At 43.5% G+C, this 16,002-nt stretch overlaps 1 protein-coding gene across 1 annotated transcript in view; it reads left to right on the forward strand.

Moving 5' to 3' along the window:
- Positions 1-2,825: 2,825 nt before the first annotated feature.
- The window catches only part of TCP11L1 (t-complex 11 like 1), a 28,097-nt gene continuing 14,920 nt past the window's right edge, over positions 2,826-16,002 (forward strand). The window contains exons 1-4 of the mRNA XM_006033980.3: positions 2,826-3,637; positions 7,162-7,282; positions 10,239-10,459; positions 14,744-14,880. Coding sequence (XP_006034042.2) covers positions 3,540-3,637; positions 7,162-7,282; positions 10,239-10,459; positions 14,744-14,880 — 577 coding nt within the window. The 5' untranslated portion in view covers positions 2,826-3,539. The remainder of the gene's footprint in view (positions 3,638-7,161; positions 7,283-10,238; positions 10,460-14,743; positions 14,881-16,002) is intronic.

Here is a 16,002-nt window from a genome sequence, read left to right on the forward strand (position 1 = left end):
CAGTCTGCAGTATGCTGGTCACTTCTGGTCCAAGGTCTAAAAAGGTTGGGAACCGCTGCTCTGAGCCAGAAGACCTTGGAGTCTAAGGTCTGGGCAAGATGTCCGGTAGGAAGTGCAGTTTTGTGTTGCATCATACGTAGGAGCACTGACTATAGGTGGATACAAGTAAGGTGCAAGACAATTTTCTGCAGTGAGTAGTAGTAAGTCTTGGGTCCCTTGCTTTGTCAAGAATGCCAGGTAAAAAATAGACCAAGACTGACAAGTGTGTCTGCAGAGGCGTGGGTTTAAGTGCATTCTTTAGAATACAGAACTGATACTTAGCTATGCTCTCCCTTCTTAACCTTGGCTACCACTATTGTTAGGCAGAAATAATTTGGCAGCCAAGCAAGAGCACTCTCATTAAAATGTAAGCATGCATTGTCTCTTACACTCACCACTTTAACCTTTCAACATTCCTCACAGGAATTGTGCAAGATTATACTCTAAGCAATATGACCCAAGCATATAGGGTGCTGGTGAATTGAAGAGATGCTTACAACAAAGTGGAGCTTATAGTTCTTGACTAAATGAATAAACAGCACTTTTTGTGTGTGGTAGATTAGTGGTGAAAGCTGCTTGCTTTTTTTTTTTTTTTTTTTTGTAACACTGAAAAGGCACTTCATTAAAGGTTGCTGCTTATACGAACCTAGCCAAATCAGCCTGCTGGCCTATCCAAAATGAATCTATTCATGTACTGTTTGAGTGGATGAAGAGGGTTTTATTCAGATTTGGAAGCACACTGTCTTTTTTGCTGGAGGATTATTTTTTTTTGCCAAGAGGATAATCATAGAGACAGGATTATCACAAGTTCAGTGAGAGGGAGCAGTTAGTCCCTGCTTTTTCCTTTTTTCCTTCTCCTTTTTGCTTTCCTTCAGTACAGATAGACTTAGAGAAATCTTGCCAGGCCTGTTATCTTCTGATGGCATAATGATCTGGCCTCCTTTCTATCAAAGTACCACACCAGAAAAGTGCTTTTCTTTTGTTTTTAACAGGAGCTTGCAGAATAATTTATTGTGAGGCATGTCTTGTTCTTCTGTTGCAAGTATTGTCATCAGTGCTTCTACAAGCACAACTTGGGGATTTTGCTCCTAAGGAACTTGCTCTCTCCATTGCAGTATGTCAAAATTATGCTTCATTGATCTGTGTTAATTGTACCACCAGGCTCTTTCTCTATCTTTTCTTACTGTTGCTTGCTGCTAACACAGTGGCACTTCCTGCATCACAGCAATGTCAGCAGCAGCCCGGAATGGCATGTTATCTAACCTAGTGGTTTTCAACCTTTTTCATTTGTTGGACCCCTTTGGAAATTTTGAATGGAGGTGCGGGCCCTTTTGAATTGTAAGTCTGGGTATTTCCATACTTACTGATCATAGTAATTTTTCATGGACCCCTTAAATATAGTCTGCAGACCCCCTGGTATCTGTGGACCAGAGATTGAAAACCACTGATCTAACCTAAATTAGGTTCCCAGTATGTTCAGGGAGCTGATGCATTTTTCTGATTGCCATTGGACCAGTCAGTGACCTTTTCACCTTCCAATTTTTACACCAGCAGGCTTCCTTTTCCTACCTAAAGGCCAGACCTGACTTTCATTCTATAGGGTGCAGGTATGCCACCTCCTCCCTTTCATTTTTCTGCTGCCTAACAGAGTGGTACTTATACTCCAGTTTCATGCTGTTTGCTGTGAACTGTTTCTTGTTGTGATTATTTAGATTTGAATGGAAAGAGCCTTTCGGCATCAGCATGTTTAAGCCTCAAGGTCATTATTAAGTTAGGAGTGGTAAGACTGGTTTCAGGAAAGAAGGGGGAAATAACTTGATGTAAGAGTAGAAATGAAGGAGTTGGCCATTATTTTGTTATTTCTTTAGTATTGTTTATGCTAGACTGCTTTATAGATGAGCTCACTGCCCTGAGGAGTGTACAGTCCATACGAATTTGTACACATGATAATTGGGGAATGAGGTACAATAGTAATCTCCAGGAATGAGCAGTGAGGTGGCATATGCATCTTGTTGTCTCCATTTTACTGTATTTCTTCATGTACCACATTCCTCCAAATAAGATGCATATCTTATTTGGCAAAATGCAGAAGGACTCTTCCTATTAACCAAACTGTTCAGAATCGTTTTCCTCAGTTAAGCTGCACACATCAACTTTCAATTACTAGTTTTAGGGGGAAAAAGGTGTGTGGGGCATAAAAATAATTAAGTTATTTACTTTCTTTTTTTTTAAATAATCCTTTCCCCACTTCCTTATGGGAAGGACTTGACGCTGTAGTCCTAAAAGAGGAGGTTTGCTACTGTAAGGATGGGTCAGAGACAGTCTGGAAGAACACATACATAAACAAGTACCCAAGTCAGAGGAGGATCCAGACCAGGAGCTGAGGCTGTACAAGAGGATCAGAACTAGAGTCGAAGCCTTACATGTGCACTTTACTGCAGAGCTGCCGAAGTAGCTCCACAGTAAAGTGTCATCATCTACACATGCACTCATATCAGGTTGCATAAATTAAGTAACTGATGTACAATCATACTAGAACAAGTACTATCCCACAGCAGAGTAGTTACGTGTGCCAAAAGGCGCATGTAGATGGTGACTGGGATTGCCTGGGGCATGAGGGTATTACAGTGTGGGAACCGTCTGCTGGCTAGCCTTGCACTGTATCACCCTTGTACCCCAGCCAGCCCCTCCACAGCACATCTGAGCCGGATTAGAGCAGCCCAAGGCTGCTGTAACTGGACGCCTGCCCCCGGGCTGCCTGATATTCAGGGCTGCTCCGCCCCAGCTCAGCATGATGTGGTCCTGGATGCACGTGTAAATGCTGCACCCAGAAGTAATAAACTCTGGTACAAACTGTGCCAGAATTTATTGCTACAAACTAAATGCACATGTAAATGCACCCAGTAAGTATTATTCATATCCATAGGCTGGCAGTGTCAGAAGTCAGGATCTAGGGAATCCAGAACATTAACAAGCATGGTAAGCAGGAGCAGAGAACCAGGCAGAAGCCAGGTTGCAGGGGAACAAATACAGTTGGTTTAGGTTGTGAAGCATAGAGCAGCCAAAGCCCAAATGCAGGGCCTGGGCCTACTCTTCAGTCAATGACCCTTGTAACTGGTGCTACTCTGAAATGAGTTGGCCCTACTAAAGGTTGCAGATTTATCTTCTAACAGTTTCTAGAGAAGGACTGGAAGCAGCAGAAGTTGGAGGTGTGTTCGGGTGTAGAGAGAGTGTCGGCTGGTGACTTCTAGAGCACAACATTGCTAGGGATGTGGTCCTTAGAAGTGGCAATGATAGCAGCCTTGCCAGATCTAAGACTGGGGATTCTCAGCTGGGAAGGTCCACTGGTTCTGCTGCTCTTTGTATTATCAAGCAAGTAAATGGGGAGGCCATAAATGATGGGGTTTATAATCTTGGCCCTAGACTTCTCAAGATTAAATATCTGATACTTAATTTATGTTACAGCTAGTCCCCCTCGTTTTGTATCAGCGGAGGAACTGATGGAAACAGCAAAAGGAGTTACCAACATGGCATTAGCACATGAAATTGTAGTTAATGGAGACTTCCGCATTAAACCAACTGAATTACCGGAAGGCAGGTAAGGTGGTGGCTGATAGAAGTTACTGTTTGTCTTTCGTTCATCTGTGCATGGAGAGTAGAATATGCAGAGTCCTTTGGGGAAATAATGTTATGACAAGAATCATTTCATCTGTCTTGGCTTTTCTCTATTCTTTCATTCTAGCACTACTGTTTCCTTACTTTTGTATTTCTTTGACTCTCTGAGGTGTGATTCTTTGGCGCTATTAGAATAAATGATTGGTTTTTTGGGTATAAGTCACTGGATCCTACTGCATACTTGCATGTATTTGATACAGACACCATCTTCAGACAGTGCCGTCATTCCCACTGTCACCAACCCTTCCTTGCCCAAGCACAGCAGACAGATCTCTTTAGATACTTTGTCACCTGCTGGTCCAGGCTATTCTAGAAATATTCAGTATTGGAGCCTTTTACAAGAAGGCAGTGGATGGGCCACCATCAGTACAATATAGTATCTTGTCTCTGTGGAGGCTCATCAGTCCTGATTTAGGGCATGGACATGTCTCCCCCAAGTGGAGGAGTTCCTGATCTCTGGTGTTGATAATTGGGGCACCCTCCCCAGAATTCAAGTCACTCCAGACTGAAACAAACAGTCATAGGAAACATTTCAATTTCCTTCCCCACCTATAGCTTTTCTGTCTGCCTAGAGAGGCAGTCCTCCCTTCTCTCCCTGTGGTTGTATTCTAGGAGTTCTTATTCAGGGTTGTGGACACACAAGATACTGAGACAACATTAATCCAGGGAAACGCATGCAAATTATTCTATAGATAGGATAGTTCTTCAGGAAATCAGTGAAGGACCTTTAGTGCATGCTGCTTACTTGTTGCTATGTCTACATGATTGGAAGGAATTGGGCCCCATGCGCAATTTACACCTGTCTTGCACTGGGATCACTCATTGTCTCCAGGGATCTAGGAAAAAGCAGTAACAGTTTGAAGGGATGAACCCCAGAAAAAGGGTCCAGAAAACCTGGACCTTTTTGGCAGAAAAGCCTTTCCCTCAGTCTCTCTACATTTTCTACATCATGAATTAGCTAGTGATGATTATGGAACAGCTTCCTGGCATAGTAGAGGGCAGTGTCACTTCTCCTTTCCAGCTTCTCAAGAGTGTGGAGAGCAACTGAAAGAGAAGCACTAAAGGTGTCAGTGAATGAATAAGACTGCCTCCAGGTCTGTGGCTGCAGCTGTTGCTTGTGCTCTGAGCTTCCTGGCTGCAGCTGTCCTGCATTCCTAGGGAACTCAAAGTAACCACTCTTCTGCTCTCTATTTCAAAGAACCTATGTCTTTATCCTGTTCTAAACCTGAAGAAACTGATCAAGCATGTAATATTAACTCAGATTCAATATGGTAATATTTGCCTCCAATATTCCATCTGTATAAATACAGGCTCTCAAACTGCAGGATTTGTCCTTCCATGTCTCAGTCCAGTCTGCTCATAAGAAGCCACGTTCCTTGGACTCTCTACGACATGGAAAGTCTTCTTGAAACAACAGTGCATCCTTTGGTTAGAATGATATCACCCGCAGATTAACAGTAGTCTTCAACACAATGTCCTTCCCCAAATGGCAATATCATAATTTTTTTAACTCAGATATTCTCACAGCCACCAGTTTCTGCATCTGCCCTGTCATGGCACAAAAATGTTGTCTCTTGGAAGCTCATGGAATACATTATTCACAGTCTGATCCTTGGAAATGATTTGGGTTTCTGTTACCTTATCTAGGAGAAGGACCCAAGGAAACAATTTATAAAGCCTCCACTAAGGACAATGCGGCATTGAGAAATCATGCAAAATTCAGCCTGAAGTGGGTGTCTGAGTTTCCTTTGAACCCACTGATCTTTGTCCTGTCTTTTCCATAAGACAGTGGTCACCACCAGCCAGTCAATCTTGATTAACTGGTTGATCGTGGAACCTCTGACAGTTGATCTCAGTCTGTTTGAGGCTCCATGATTGGGAGAGGCAGGATGCATGTAGCTGGGCTGAGCCCTGTCTGCTGCTGCCCAGGCTGGGCCGGGTGAGTGGGGTCAGAGCCCAGGCGGCTTGGCGGAGGGGGGCAGGGCAGGGCTGCCCTTTACTTACAAAAAGTGATCTTCACCATAAAAAGGTTGGAGACCACTGCCCTAAGCTTTGTTCTCCATGAAGGATTAAGTTCTTTTGTTGTGTTGATGGTATTCAATCTGTCCCTGTGCCTCTTCATGGCACTAGGGTGCCCCTTTGCAGGCCAGGTTATTTCCTTACAGTGACTGCATGGGAACTCATCACATTGTTTTATGCCACCAGATGACATGCGTGCCATGCATGTTGACTGTGAAGGCTTTCTGCTAGAGCTCCAGTAGCACTTTTGTTCTGCCTCCAGAACATCCATATTTGAAAGATGCAAGACAGCTGCATAGATGTTTTAAAGCTTTGTGAGGGGCTAGGCTTTGAAATCTGATGCCAGATTTGGAAGAGTAGCACTCCAGTTCAACTGATCCAGCTGGTACTCATCCTTACCTCCCCAAAGAGTAGAGTGCTTGCCAGTTATCTGCAGTAGAATTCACGCTGACTAAAAGTACTAAATGGTTCTTCAGTATATTGTAGGTCCGTCCCATGACCACCTCTTCATCCCTGCTTCCTGTGTTCTTAGCTAATAGACATTTTGAATCATGTGAGGTCATGGCTGCTCTAGCCTTTATACCCTTAAATGGAAGCATGAGGAGATATGGTCTGTGTACATGAGCAAATTCTGACAATGGCTCAAAGGACTAGGATAGCTATAGAGTAAATAACTGTATTTTTTTCATTTTCAGGCGTTGCCGGAGCTTTCATGGTTAGTGGAATGAGAACTGCAAGCTTTTCTATGCTGCTTGCATAAAATAGTATTTTCATTTCCTCAAGAATTTGTGTCAGCTTCAGATTTGATGCGAGTTGGTGCAATGCTGCTGAAGTAAAACTTAACTAAATAAAAAAATTAAAAGTAGGAATTGGTGATTGAACCAGTGAAGTTATTTCAGAGATCACAGCAACTTTGAATTTGGCTCTCCAACTCAAATCTTTAATGCTCAAATGTATGGAAAAACAGTGACTTGTGCTCTTTGCTATGAGGCAAATTCCTCATGAGTGATACATTCTGCATTAAACCTTTTGAATTTTACTCAGGGGACTTGTCACTTCTAGGACATTTAGTTAAGTACTGCTACAAAACACTGACATTGTTCATAGGAACAGGAGACAAATTATAACTTGATTATTATCTTCCCTTTACTGGATTACTTTTAGAATCATCCTTCACCACTTGCTTTGAAGGTTTTGTATTTGTAAACTTCTTTGTATGTATGTTTCTGTCATGTTAGCCATTGTAAATCTATTTTCTAGGGGGGTTTTTGGTTTGCTTGTTGTTGGGTTTTTTTGTTTGTCTGCTTCCTGATTAAAATGGCAAGGGTTCTTCTCTAAACCTTGCTAATTTATATGTAGCATTCTTTAAAAATGTTAAATGTGATTGCAAATTCAAGTCTTAGCTTCTGATATTGTGTTTACTAACAGCTTGGAGAAAAAAGTGAGAGAGATTGTACACAAAGCCTTTTGGGATTGTCTGGAAGCCCAGTTAAATGAAGATCCACCGACATATGATCATTCAATTAAACTTCTGGGGGAGGTAAAAGAGGTAGGATGATGATATATGTAGGGATGATATTATTTTTTTAGGAAATCCTGGACATTACCACCCCCTTCCCCCGGCCAATCCCCATCCCAGACGGGAGAAGCAATGCCCAGCCCAACCTGCTGTTACCCCACTCCCCTCCCCTCCCCCCCAGCTGCTGCTCAGGGGTGTGCCAAAATACAAGTTTACACAGGGCACCACACATGGACGCAAAAGCAGCCCATGCTCGTAGCAGCGCTCTTTCCCCCCCACCCTGGCTGATCCCCACCCCAGGCAAGAGTAGCAGTGCCCAGGCCAGCCTGCTCCCTGCCTCTAGCTGCTGCTCAGAAGGAGGTGGGCCAGGCAGGGTGGCACAGGACATTTGTTTCCATTTTCACCAAACTAAGAAATCTGGTCCCAGCCAAACTGAGACTTAGTTATTCTAATGATATGGCACAAAAAGTAATCTCTCTAAATTAAGACACAAATGGATACAAATCTGCAAACAATGCTTATTTATAATGTTAATGCTGCAGTTGTAGTATAGTGATGTAAAATGTGTACAGTGACAGTATAGATAATAACCTTTTACCTGTGGACTGTATGCATCTGCCTGGGGAAGAAATAGTTGGATATGAGAACCAAACATACCCAGCAGTATAGGAGATGAAAGTAAGTTTGCTTCAGCGTTAGCTTCATAGTTGTCACTGCGAGAGAAATGGGTTGGTATTGTTACCATATTTACTCATGTACATATGCACCTTTCTCCCCAAAAATTAACCCCATAGAATTGAGGTGCATGTATTAAGTGGGGAAGCTGATTTTCTGCCCAGGATAGAAGCACTCTTCTTTGATTCATGTCTCATTGTGCAGCAGCTGCTGCATTACTTTTCAGGCAGCTCAGGGGGTCAGTTGACTTAATAGTTCTTTGTTCGTCACTCCAGAGCAGGGGTGGACAATTATTTTGACTGGAGGGCCATTTAACAAGTTTTGGTGAGCTGTTGAGGGCTGCACACATATCATTAATGGTGTTTAACAACAGCTCTACTTTAAAAATTGTTATGACATTTATAGTATAAACGCCATACTATAAATGCTGTAACTTGTTTTCTGCACATCGCCATATTTCTACACACAATCCCAGAAATAAGTTCCCAAATTACCTCACACAATTGCCAGTTTTCCACACAGAAAAGCTCACATTTCCACACATTTTCAGAAAAAGTTCCTAAATTACCACTCAATATTCCAAATATATTTTCATTAACAGTTCCCAAGTCACCACAGACAATCGCATTGACAGTTTTCACACAACACCCCCAGCACCCTCCCCCTCCGGGCCGCACCGCTGCTGACCTGGTGCAGGCTGCGCTGCACTACCCGCTATGGAGTGAGGCTGGGTGGTGCTGGGCCATGCTGGGAGCACCATGTCCGCCACCACCTGGAGTGCAGTGTGACTGCTGCAGGCTCCCCAAGAGCAGTGAATCTGCATGGGCGCAAGGCAAGCAGCGCGGTCAGGGGCAGGCGGTGCGGACCAGTGTCCCATCAGCACCAGCTCCATGGAGGAGCAGCCTGTGTCTGCCTGCTGCTCGGCCGCAGCCCCCAGTCCTTGAGAGCATTTGGGAAGGGGAGCGGACAGGGGATGCATGTGGCAGGGCTACCACTCATTTCCCTGTGGGACACTTCTGGGCTGCTTTGCCACTCTGTCCATGCACAAAAGGCCCCTGGGCACATGCTGCTGCTCCCCCTGCTGCTGCACATTGCTGCTGCAGGCTGCCCCTGAAGTGCTGCTTCCCTCCTCTGGGCAAGGTTGAGCATCAGGCCCTGCTGCCCTCCAGTGGACAAGTGCAAGCATAATAGCCACAAGGGACATGCGTAGCAGTGGTTCTCCCATCTTTCATGATGTTTCCATAATTGATCAAAATAACACTTGTTAACATGTTAACGAACATGATACAGGTATATGCAAAACTTATCTGCAGGCCAGATAGAATCGCTTGGTGAGCTGGATACGGCCCATGGGCCATATCTTACCCACCCCTGCTTCAGAGGTATTAACAATTGTCTCTCTTTTTTAATGGTCTTGATGTTCCCCTAATTAAGCTAACCTTTCTTAGGATAATTCTGCTGTCTTCTAACTGGTCCTTATCCCTCTCTTACTATTTCATGGCCTTGGAGGTTCTTTAATTCTTTTCAAAATCTTAGATCCACTCAATGGAGACCAGTCTTCAGTAATAGCTGGTGTTTCAGCTTTAGTTGAGCAGGAAAGGGAGGGTAAGTCAGCTGAAGAATATACTTTGTCCCTGCTCTATGCAGCCATAATTCTAGAAAAACCTTCTCTTCATCTTACTTTGCAAAAAAAGTACTCGTTATATTCTGGGACATGCTGTATGTGACAGAATGCAATAATTATGCAGCACCTAGAGTATGCAATCAAAGACTGGCATAGTGTGTGTGTGTGTGTGTGTGTGTGTGTGTGTGTGTCCTCAACCCCAAAAGATGATCCTTTCCCAAAGAACTTACAATCTAAGGAGCAAGGGTCCAACTCCTTCGGCTCCACAGACTGGATTTGGACCTCTGGTGGTAGAGTAGTGGTTTGTTAGCGTCTCTATCTTGTGGCTCTAGAACCTAGTTGCTCTCCTTTTCCCAGCCTCTGATTTTAGTCTCCAACAGTGACCAAAGACCCCAAATCTGGCAGCAGGCAAGGGGATGAGAGAATGAGCAGTGGTGATTTTCACCTGCTGGATTCTAGCACCACACTAACAAGCCACCTGGGCTGCAGTTTAACCACTCACAGGGTGGAGGGAAATTGAGGTTTAGAAAAGATACTGTGAGATTTATGCTTAGAAAAATAAATTGTCATATGCCACATGCATCCAGTGTGGAACTACTAGTCCAGAAAATTATTTAGCTTTTTTTCTATGATGAAAAAATGTTTGATATAAAAAAAACTAATATGGTGATAATTGTTTTCTTTCAGACTCTTCTCTCTTTCTTACTGCCTGGTCATTCTAGATTAAGAAATCAGATTACTGAAGTTCTTGATTTGGACCTGATAAAGCAAGAAGCAGAAAATGGAGCCCTAGACATTTCTAAACTGGCATCATTCATCATTCGAATGATGGGGACCCTCTGTGCTCCAGCTAGAGATGAGGAAATTAAGAAACTAAAAGACATTCATGAAATTGTTCCATTGTTCAGGTATGGAAATAAATTTTATGAATCATGCTGTGAATCACTTCAGTTATTTCAGACTTGCACATGAGCCTTTTATTAGAGAGCAAAATATTTCCTGTATATGCTAGTGGCATATACAGCCTGTTAACACAAATACCTTTCTAAAAATTGTAGAAGTGGCATGGTGGCGGTAGCTGGGGGAGGGGGTGGAATAGTTATGGATTGGAAATTACATCAGCCAGTAGTAAGGACCCTTTAGATACTGGTGAACTGAAGAGTTTTGTTAAATTCTGTCTCATCAGAAACTACCCTTTTTTTTCCTTGTATTGGGAGATTGACTTAAAGTAAAAGAAGATTTTCTATTTCCCTTCTGCCATTGACGGCAAATGTTGATATAATCAGGAATGCAGAACAGAGAGGACTCATTCACTCAGACCTATGCTGTTTTCAGCCATTTCTTCCTTTCTTGAATTTTCCTCTTCCTTGTTATGCTACAAATGTTTAGAGTGGCAAGCATATAGGAGGAGTGGGGGTATAAGAGGGGACTAGGCTGTTCCTGTCTGGTTAAGCAGATTGTTCAAGGCTTCAAGATGTACAGAGAATTTCTATGACAGACTCATGGTGTATTTCAACCTTCTATATATCTTGTTGGACCACAACATTTTCTAACTTTGTGAGAGGTTCTGAGTGCAAATGTTTCTATAGATAATACTTTTTTGTGAAGGAAAATGTTATTTAGTTGGGATCATACTTCTCTGAAGTTGGTTTCTTTTGTGGTCTTTTTATTCATTTAGTTTCTTCTTGAAGAATAGCTGCCCAGAATAGCAGAAATCACTGTGGGTACCTGTACATGTGCATCTAGGCTGCTCCACCATGCTGTAATTGCAGTGCATTGGAGCAGACTCGATTTAATTGGTAATTACCATGTGGTAATTACCACGCTACAGGAGACTCCAGCATCATGTGCATTAGTGCCCCCTTGCTGAAAAATGGCAGCGGGGGCACTTTAACTAAAGCTTGGTTCAACAAGCTTTAGTTAAAGTATCCCCACTGCCATTTTCCAGTGCGGGGATGGTGATACACATGACGCTCCAGGCACTTTTAATTATCGTTTCATAGTAGCTAGGGTCAGGAGGGACCTGATCAGATCATCTAGCCTGACCCCGTGCTGCAGGCAGGAGTGAATGGTGGGTTCACAAGACCCTAGATAGGTGATCATCTAACCTCTTTTTAAATTTGCCCAAGTTAAGGGGCGAGGACTACTTCCCTAGGAAGTAGGTTCCAGATTCTGGCCACCCTAACTGTAAAATATTGCCTTCTGATCTCTAACCTAAACCTATTCTCCATCAGCTTATTACCATTGTTCCTCGTCACCCCAGGTGGTGCTGGGGAGAAAAGGGCTCTACCTATTTGCTGATGATCTCCCCTGATGAGTTTGTAGGCAGCCACCAGGTCCCCCCTCAGCCTCCTCTTGCTGAGGCTGAACAGGTTCAGGTCCCTCAGTCTCTCCTCATAGGAACTGTCCTGCCCTCTCACCAAACGGGTCGCCCTCCTCTGAACTCACTCCAGGCTGGCCACATCCTTTTTAAAGTGCAGCGCCCAGTACAGGGCACAGTACTCCAATTGCGGCCTGACCAATGTCGCATAAAGGGGAAGTATCACCTCTCTGGACTGGCTTGAGATGCATCTTTGGATGCATGACAAAGTATGGCTGGCCTTGCTGGCTATGGTCTGGCATTGGTGGCTCATGTTCATCTTGGAGTCAATAATGACTCCAAGATCCCTTTCCGCCTCTCTGCTTTCAAGAAGGGAACTCCCCAGCCTGTATGTATGCTGTAGATTCCTTCTCCCAAGGTGCAGCACCCTGCATTTGTCTACATTGAACCCCATCCTATTCTCATCTGCCCACTTTTGTAGTCTGTCTAAATCTAGTTGCAGCCTCTCTCTCCCTTCAAGTGTGTCCACCTTGCCCCACATCTTAGTGTCATCAGCAAACTTGGACAACGTGCTTGTCATATTGAATGTAATAGTTTGAACGCTTGTAATGGCTGCCCATTAGCCAGTTTAGAAAAAGGCTAGTTCATCTTCTTATCTAGGTTCATTGTTTTACCTGGCCTTACAATGAACCTGCTTAAAGTCTTGGCTCCTCGATCTTATCTCTAGAGGCCTTTAACAAGTTATCCTAAGGACCAGAAAAAAACGACGCTTAAGCAAATATTCCAAGAGATCAAAACCCTAGAAGCCTTTTGAAAGGGAGTTGTAAAAGAAAGGTCACCGCAGTGGTATGGAAAATCTTCCAAAGCAAAATTTAAGATAAACTAAATAGTCAGTGGACAAATTCTGTTGCGGAAGACAAACTGACTACCTAGCAAAAAACCTGTTGAGTAAGATCCGAGCCCAAATTTGGAAGTAGTGACAGTTTGGGTAGGAGGGGCCCAAGACGGCAAATCGCCCAATAAAAACTGTAACCTACAGTCCCAACTTGGAGGTAACCTCACTTGCAGAACAACAAAGGAAGAATCGCAAGTGTAGGCCGGATCAGACTGATCACCTGAACGACCGTCTCCGTGAGCACGAATCTCTTGGTTCATGCTGAAGCTGCGGAGCGCCTGAGTGGGACTGAAGGAAGGGACTTGTTCCTATCACTGCTGAGGCCAACCCATTGAACCGTACTACTGAGGCCAGCCCATAAAATTGTACTACTGAGGAATTAAACCATATTTAGGTGTTTGGCTTCTCGGAATTGTAGGATTGTAAGTATAATATAGTAATAACTTTTCTGGTTCAAATTATATAGTTAGTTGTAATTGTTTTAAAGAAGTGCATTTAGAGCATTGAGAGAGAGAGAGAGAGAGAGTTATCGTGTTTTTGATCTTTATGGTATTTCTTAAAATAAAATTGTATTGTATAAATTAAGTGTGAAATCATTGTGAAATCGTGCAATTAGCTGAAAAGTTCCCCAGCCAGTGCATCAGTAAGTTGTGTGGGATCTTCTCTATTCCATAACCCACTAGAGACAGTGCTTTCAACCCACTTATCCAAGTCACTGATGAACATGTTAAACAGTGCGGGACCGAGCCCTGGGGTACCCCACTGCTCACATCTCGTCTGGTTGGGTACAACCCGTCCACCACTACTCTCTGGGTCCACCCCATCAGCCAATTTTTTACCCATCCAACTGTGTAGGCATTGATGCCACAGTTGCCTAATTTATTGATGAGAATGGGGTGAGAGACAGTGTCAAAGGCCTTCTTAAAGTCTAGAAAGACTACGTCCACGGCGACACTATCATCCAAGGATTTAGTTACTTGGTCATAAAAGGCAATCAGGTTGGTCAGGCAGGACCTGCCTTTGATGAACCCATGCTGATTGCCCCTGAGCATGATCTCCCCTGCAGGCCCCCCACAGATGTGCTCTTTGATGATTCTCTCCAAGATCTTCCCAAGCACCGAGGTGAGGCTTACAGGCCTCATACAGCCAGGCCAAGGGCTCTGCAATGACCCCTGCCAGCTCCCTCAACACCCTTGGGTGGAGGTCATCTGGACCTGCAGATTTAAAAATGTCCAGCCCTTCCAGAAGATCCCTAACTACATCTGTGCTGACCAAAGGCCTGACAGAGCTATCCCTGAGATTGTCCCTACCGCTGGTAGGAGGGATGTCCCAGTCCCTGTTCAAGAAAACAGAGGCAAAGAAACTGTGAAAAATATCAGCTTTCTTGTCTGGCGTAGGCACAAGGTTACCATTTGAGTGTTGCAGGGGTCCTACATTGCCTGGTGCCCTCTTCTTGCCCCCAATGTACTTGAAAAACGACTTTTTGTTGTCCTTCATCCTGGATGCTAGCCTGAATTCCATCTCTGCCCTGGCCTTCCTAATAGCCCTTCTACTACCACTTTAGACTGGCTCTCAGAGCTGCTGTAATTAAAGTGCCCTTCCCCCCCAATCTCCTGGATCATGTGTATAAATGCCCATAGTCTTTGCATGTATGTGCATGTACCTTATGTTAGGCTGAAATCTCAGACATCATATGTTATAGAATGAACGTATGATGATGCGTTTTCCCAGAAGACTATTCTGTGGAAAGGGTATTGCTGTCTTTACCGGAGTTCTCTTACAGGGGAGCAAACCTCATCACTACTTCCTGTTCCTCAGATTTCTAGTTCCCTGTGAATACTTTGCATGCCTGTTTACTTTGCATGCAGCTCTTTTTCCTGGGTTAATCTATGCTAAATAAGTTTTGCAAAAACTGTATGTGTTGCACACATGCAGTCCAGACTGAAACAAAACTAATGTTTTTCCTTTTTCTTACAGAGCAATTTTTTCTGTCTTGGACTTAATGAAAATGGACATGGCCAACTTTGCTGTCAGTAGTATTAGGCCACACCTAATGCAGCAGTCTGTTGAATATGAAAGAAAGAAATTTCAGGAGCTTCTTGAGAAACAGCCAAGTATGATTTTGTTCTGTGTTGTCCTGTATATTATGTCTGCTTGTAGGCTGCAAAAAAACCTCCAAATTGGTGGTTCTCAACTCAAGGCACCCCTTGTTACACTCCAGGCACCCCTCCATAATTTCTGTGAATTGAGCAGCACCCCATTTCAAAAACTAATTTATTTATTACTATGCTTACCTCTTAGCTAAGAGGGAGTGGGGGTAGGGGAGCAGCAAAGCAGGCTGCTTACAGACATAAAAAAAAAAAACCAAACAAACACTCCCCCCTTTTATTTTAAACTCGGCATGTTCCTGCACCGAGCCCTATGCATGCCCAGAAGAGGCAGCACCTTAGTTGGACCTGGCTCACCCAGTGCCTGTATGGATCAAGTGCTTTAGTTGAACTTTTTTGGCACTTTTATCTAATAACTGATTGAATCAGCCTCAGCTAAAAGTGCCAAAAAGCCCAGCTGAAGCACCTGATTTATACAGAGACTGCAGAGCAGGGTCGAAGAAACATGCTGCTGCTTCTGTTAAAGTATATTTTTTTCATCAATAAAATTAATTTATTTTTTTTAACATCTGCAAGCAGTCGTAGAGCCTGACCCTGCTCTTATCAACTTATCTCTTCACACCTCCCTTATCTTTTTGCACTTCCTGTGACATCCTTTGAAAAATCTCGCAGCAACCCAGGACACTTTAGCACCCTGGTTGATGATCATTGCCCTAAATCAGTATTTTGGTATATTGTCTGTTGCTTATGTAGTAAGTAATAGCCAGGGTCGCTGGACTTGGATTTGCGAAATCTCCTGAAAGAGCAGTTTTTTCATTAGGAAAAAAACAAAAACCCTACCAAATGAGATCAGCATAATGTAGAACACTTTAAAACCAGCACCAATATTAGTCTGCAGTGCTTCCAGCCAATGATTTGGTTTCTTCAGGAAATACCTGGCCATACTACTTCTGATTTTACTGTTTCTCTGTTTTGATATCCTTCAGAGGTCCTGATTCAAGCAGTAAATACAATTTATCAGCGGGTAATAACATAGGTATTGAGAGAAGCTACCGCTAAGACTATTTGAATGCTAATTATGGTAAAAACTTGCTCCTCACAAGAAGATTCTTACAAAAATACTCCCCC

Source organism: Alligator sinensis, unplaced genomic scaffold, assembly GCF_000455745.1.
Source record: "Alligator sinensis unplaced genomic scaffold, ASM45574v1 scaffold57_1, whole genome shotgun sequence".
NCBI lineage: Eukaryota > Metazoa > Chordata > Crocodylia > Alligatoridae > Alligator > Alligator sinensis.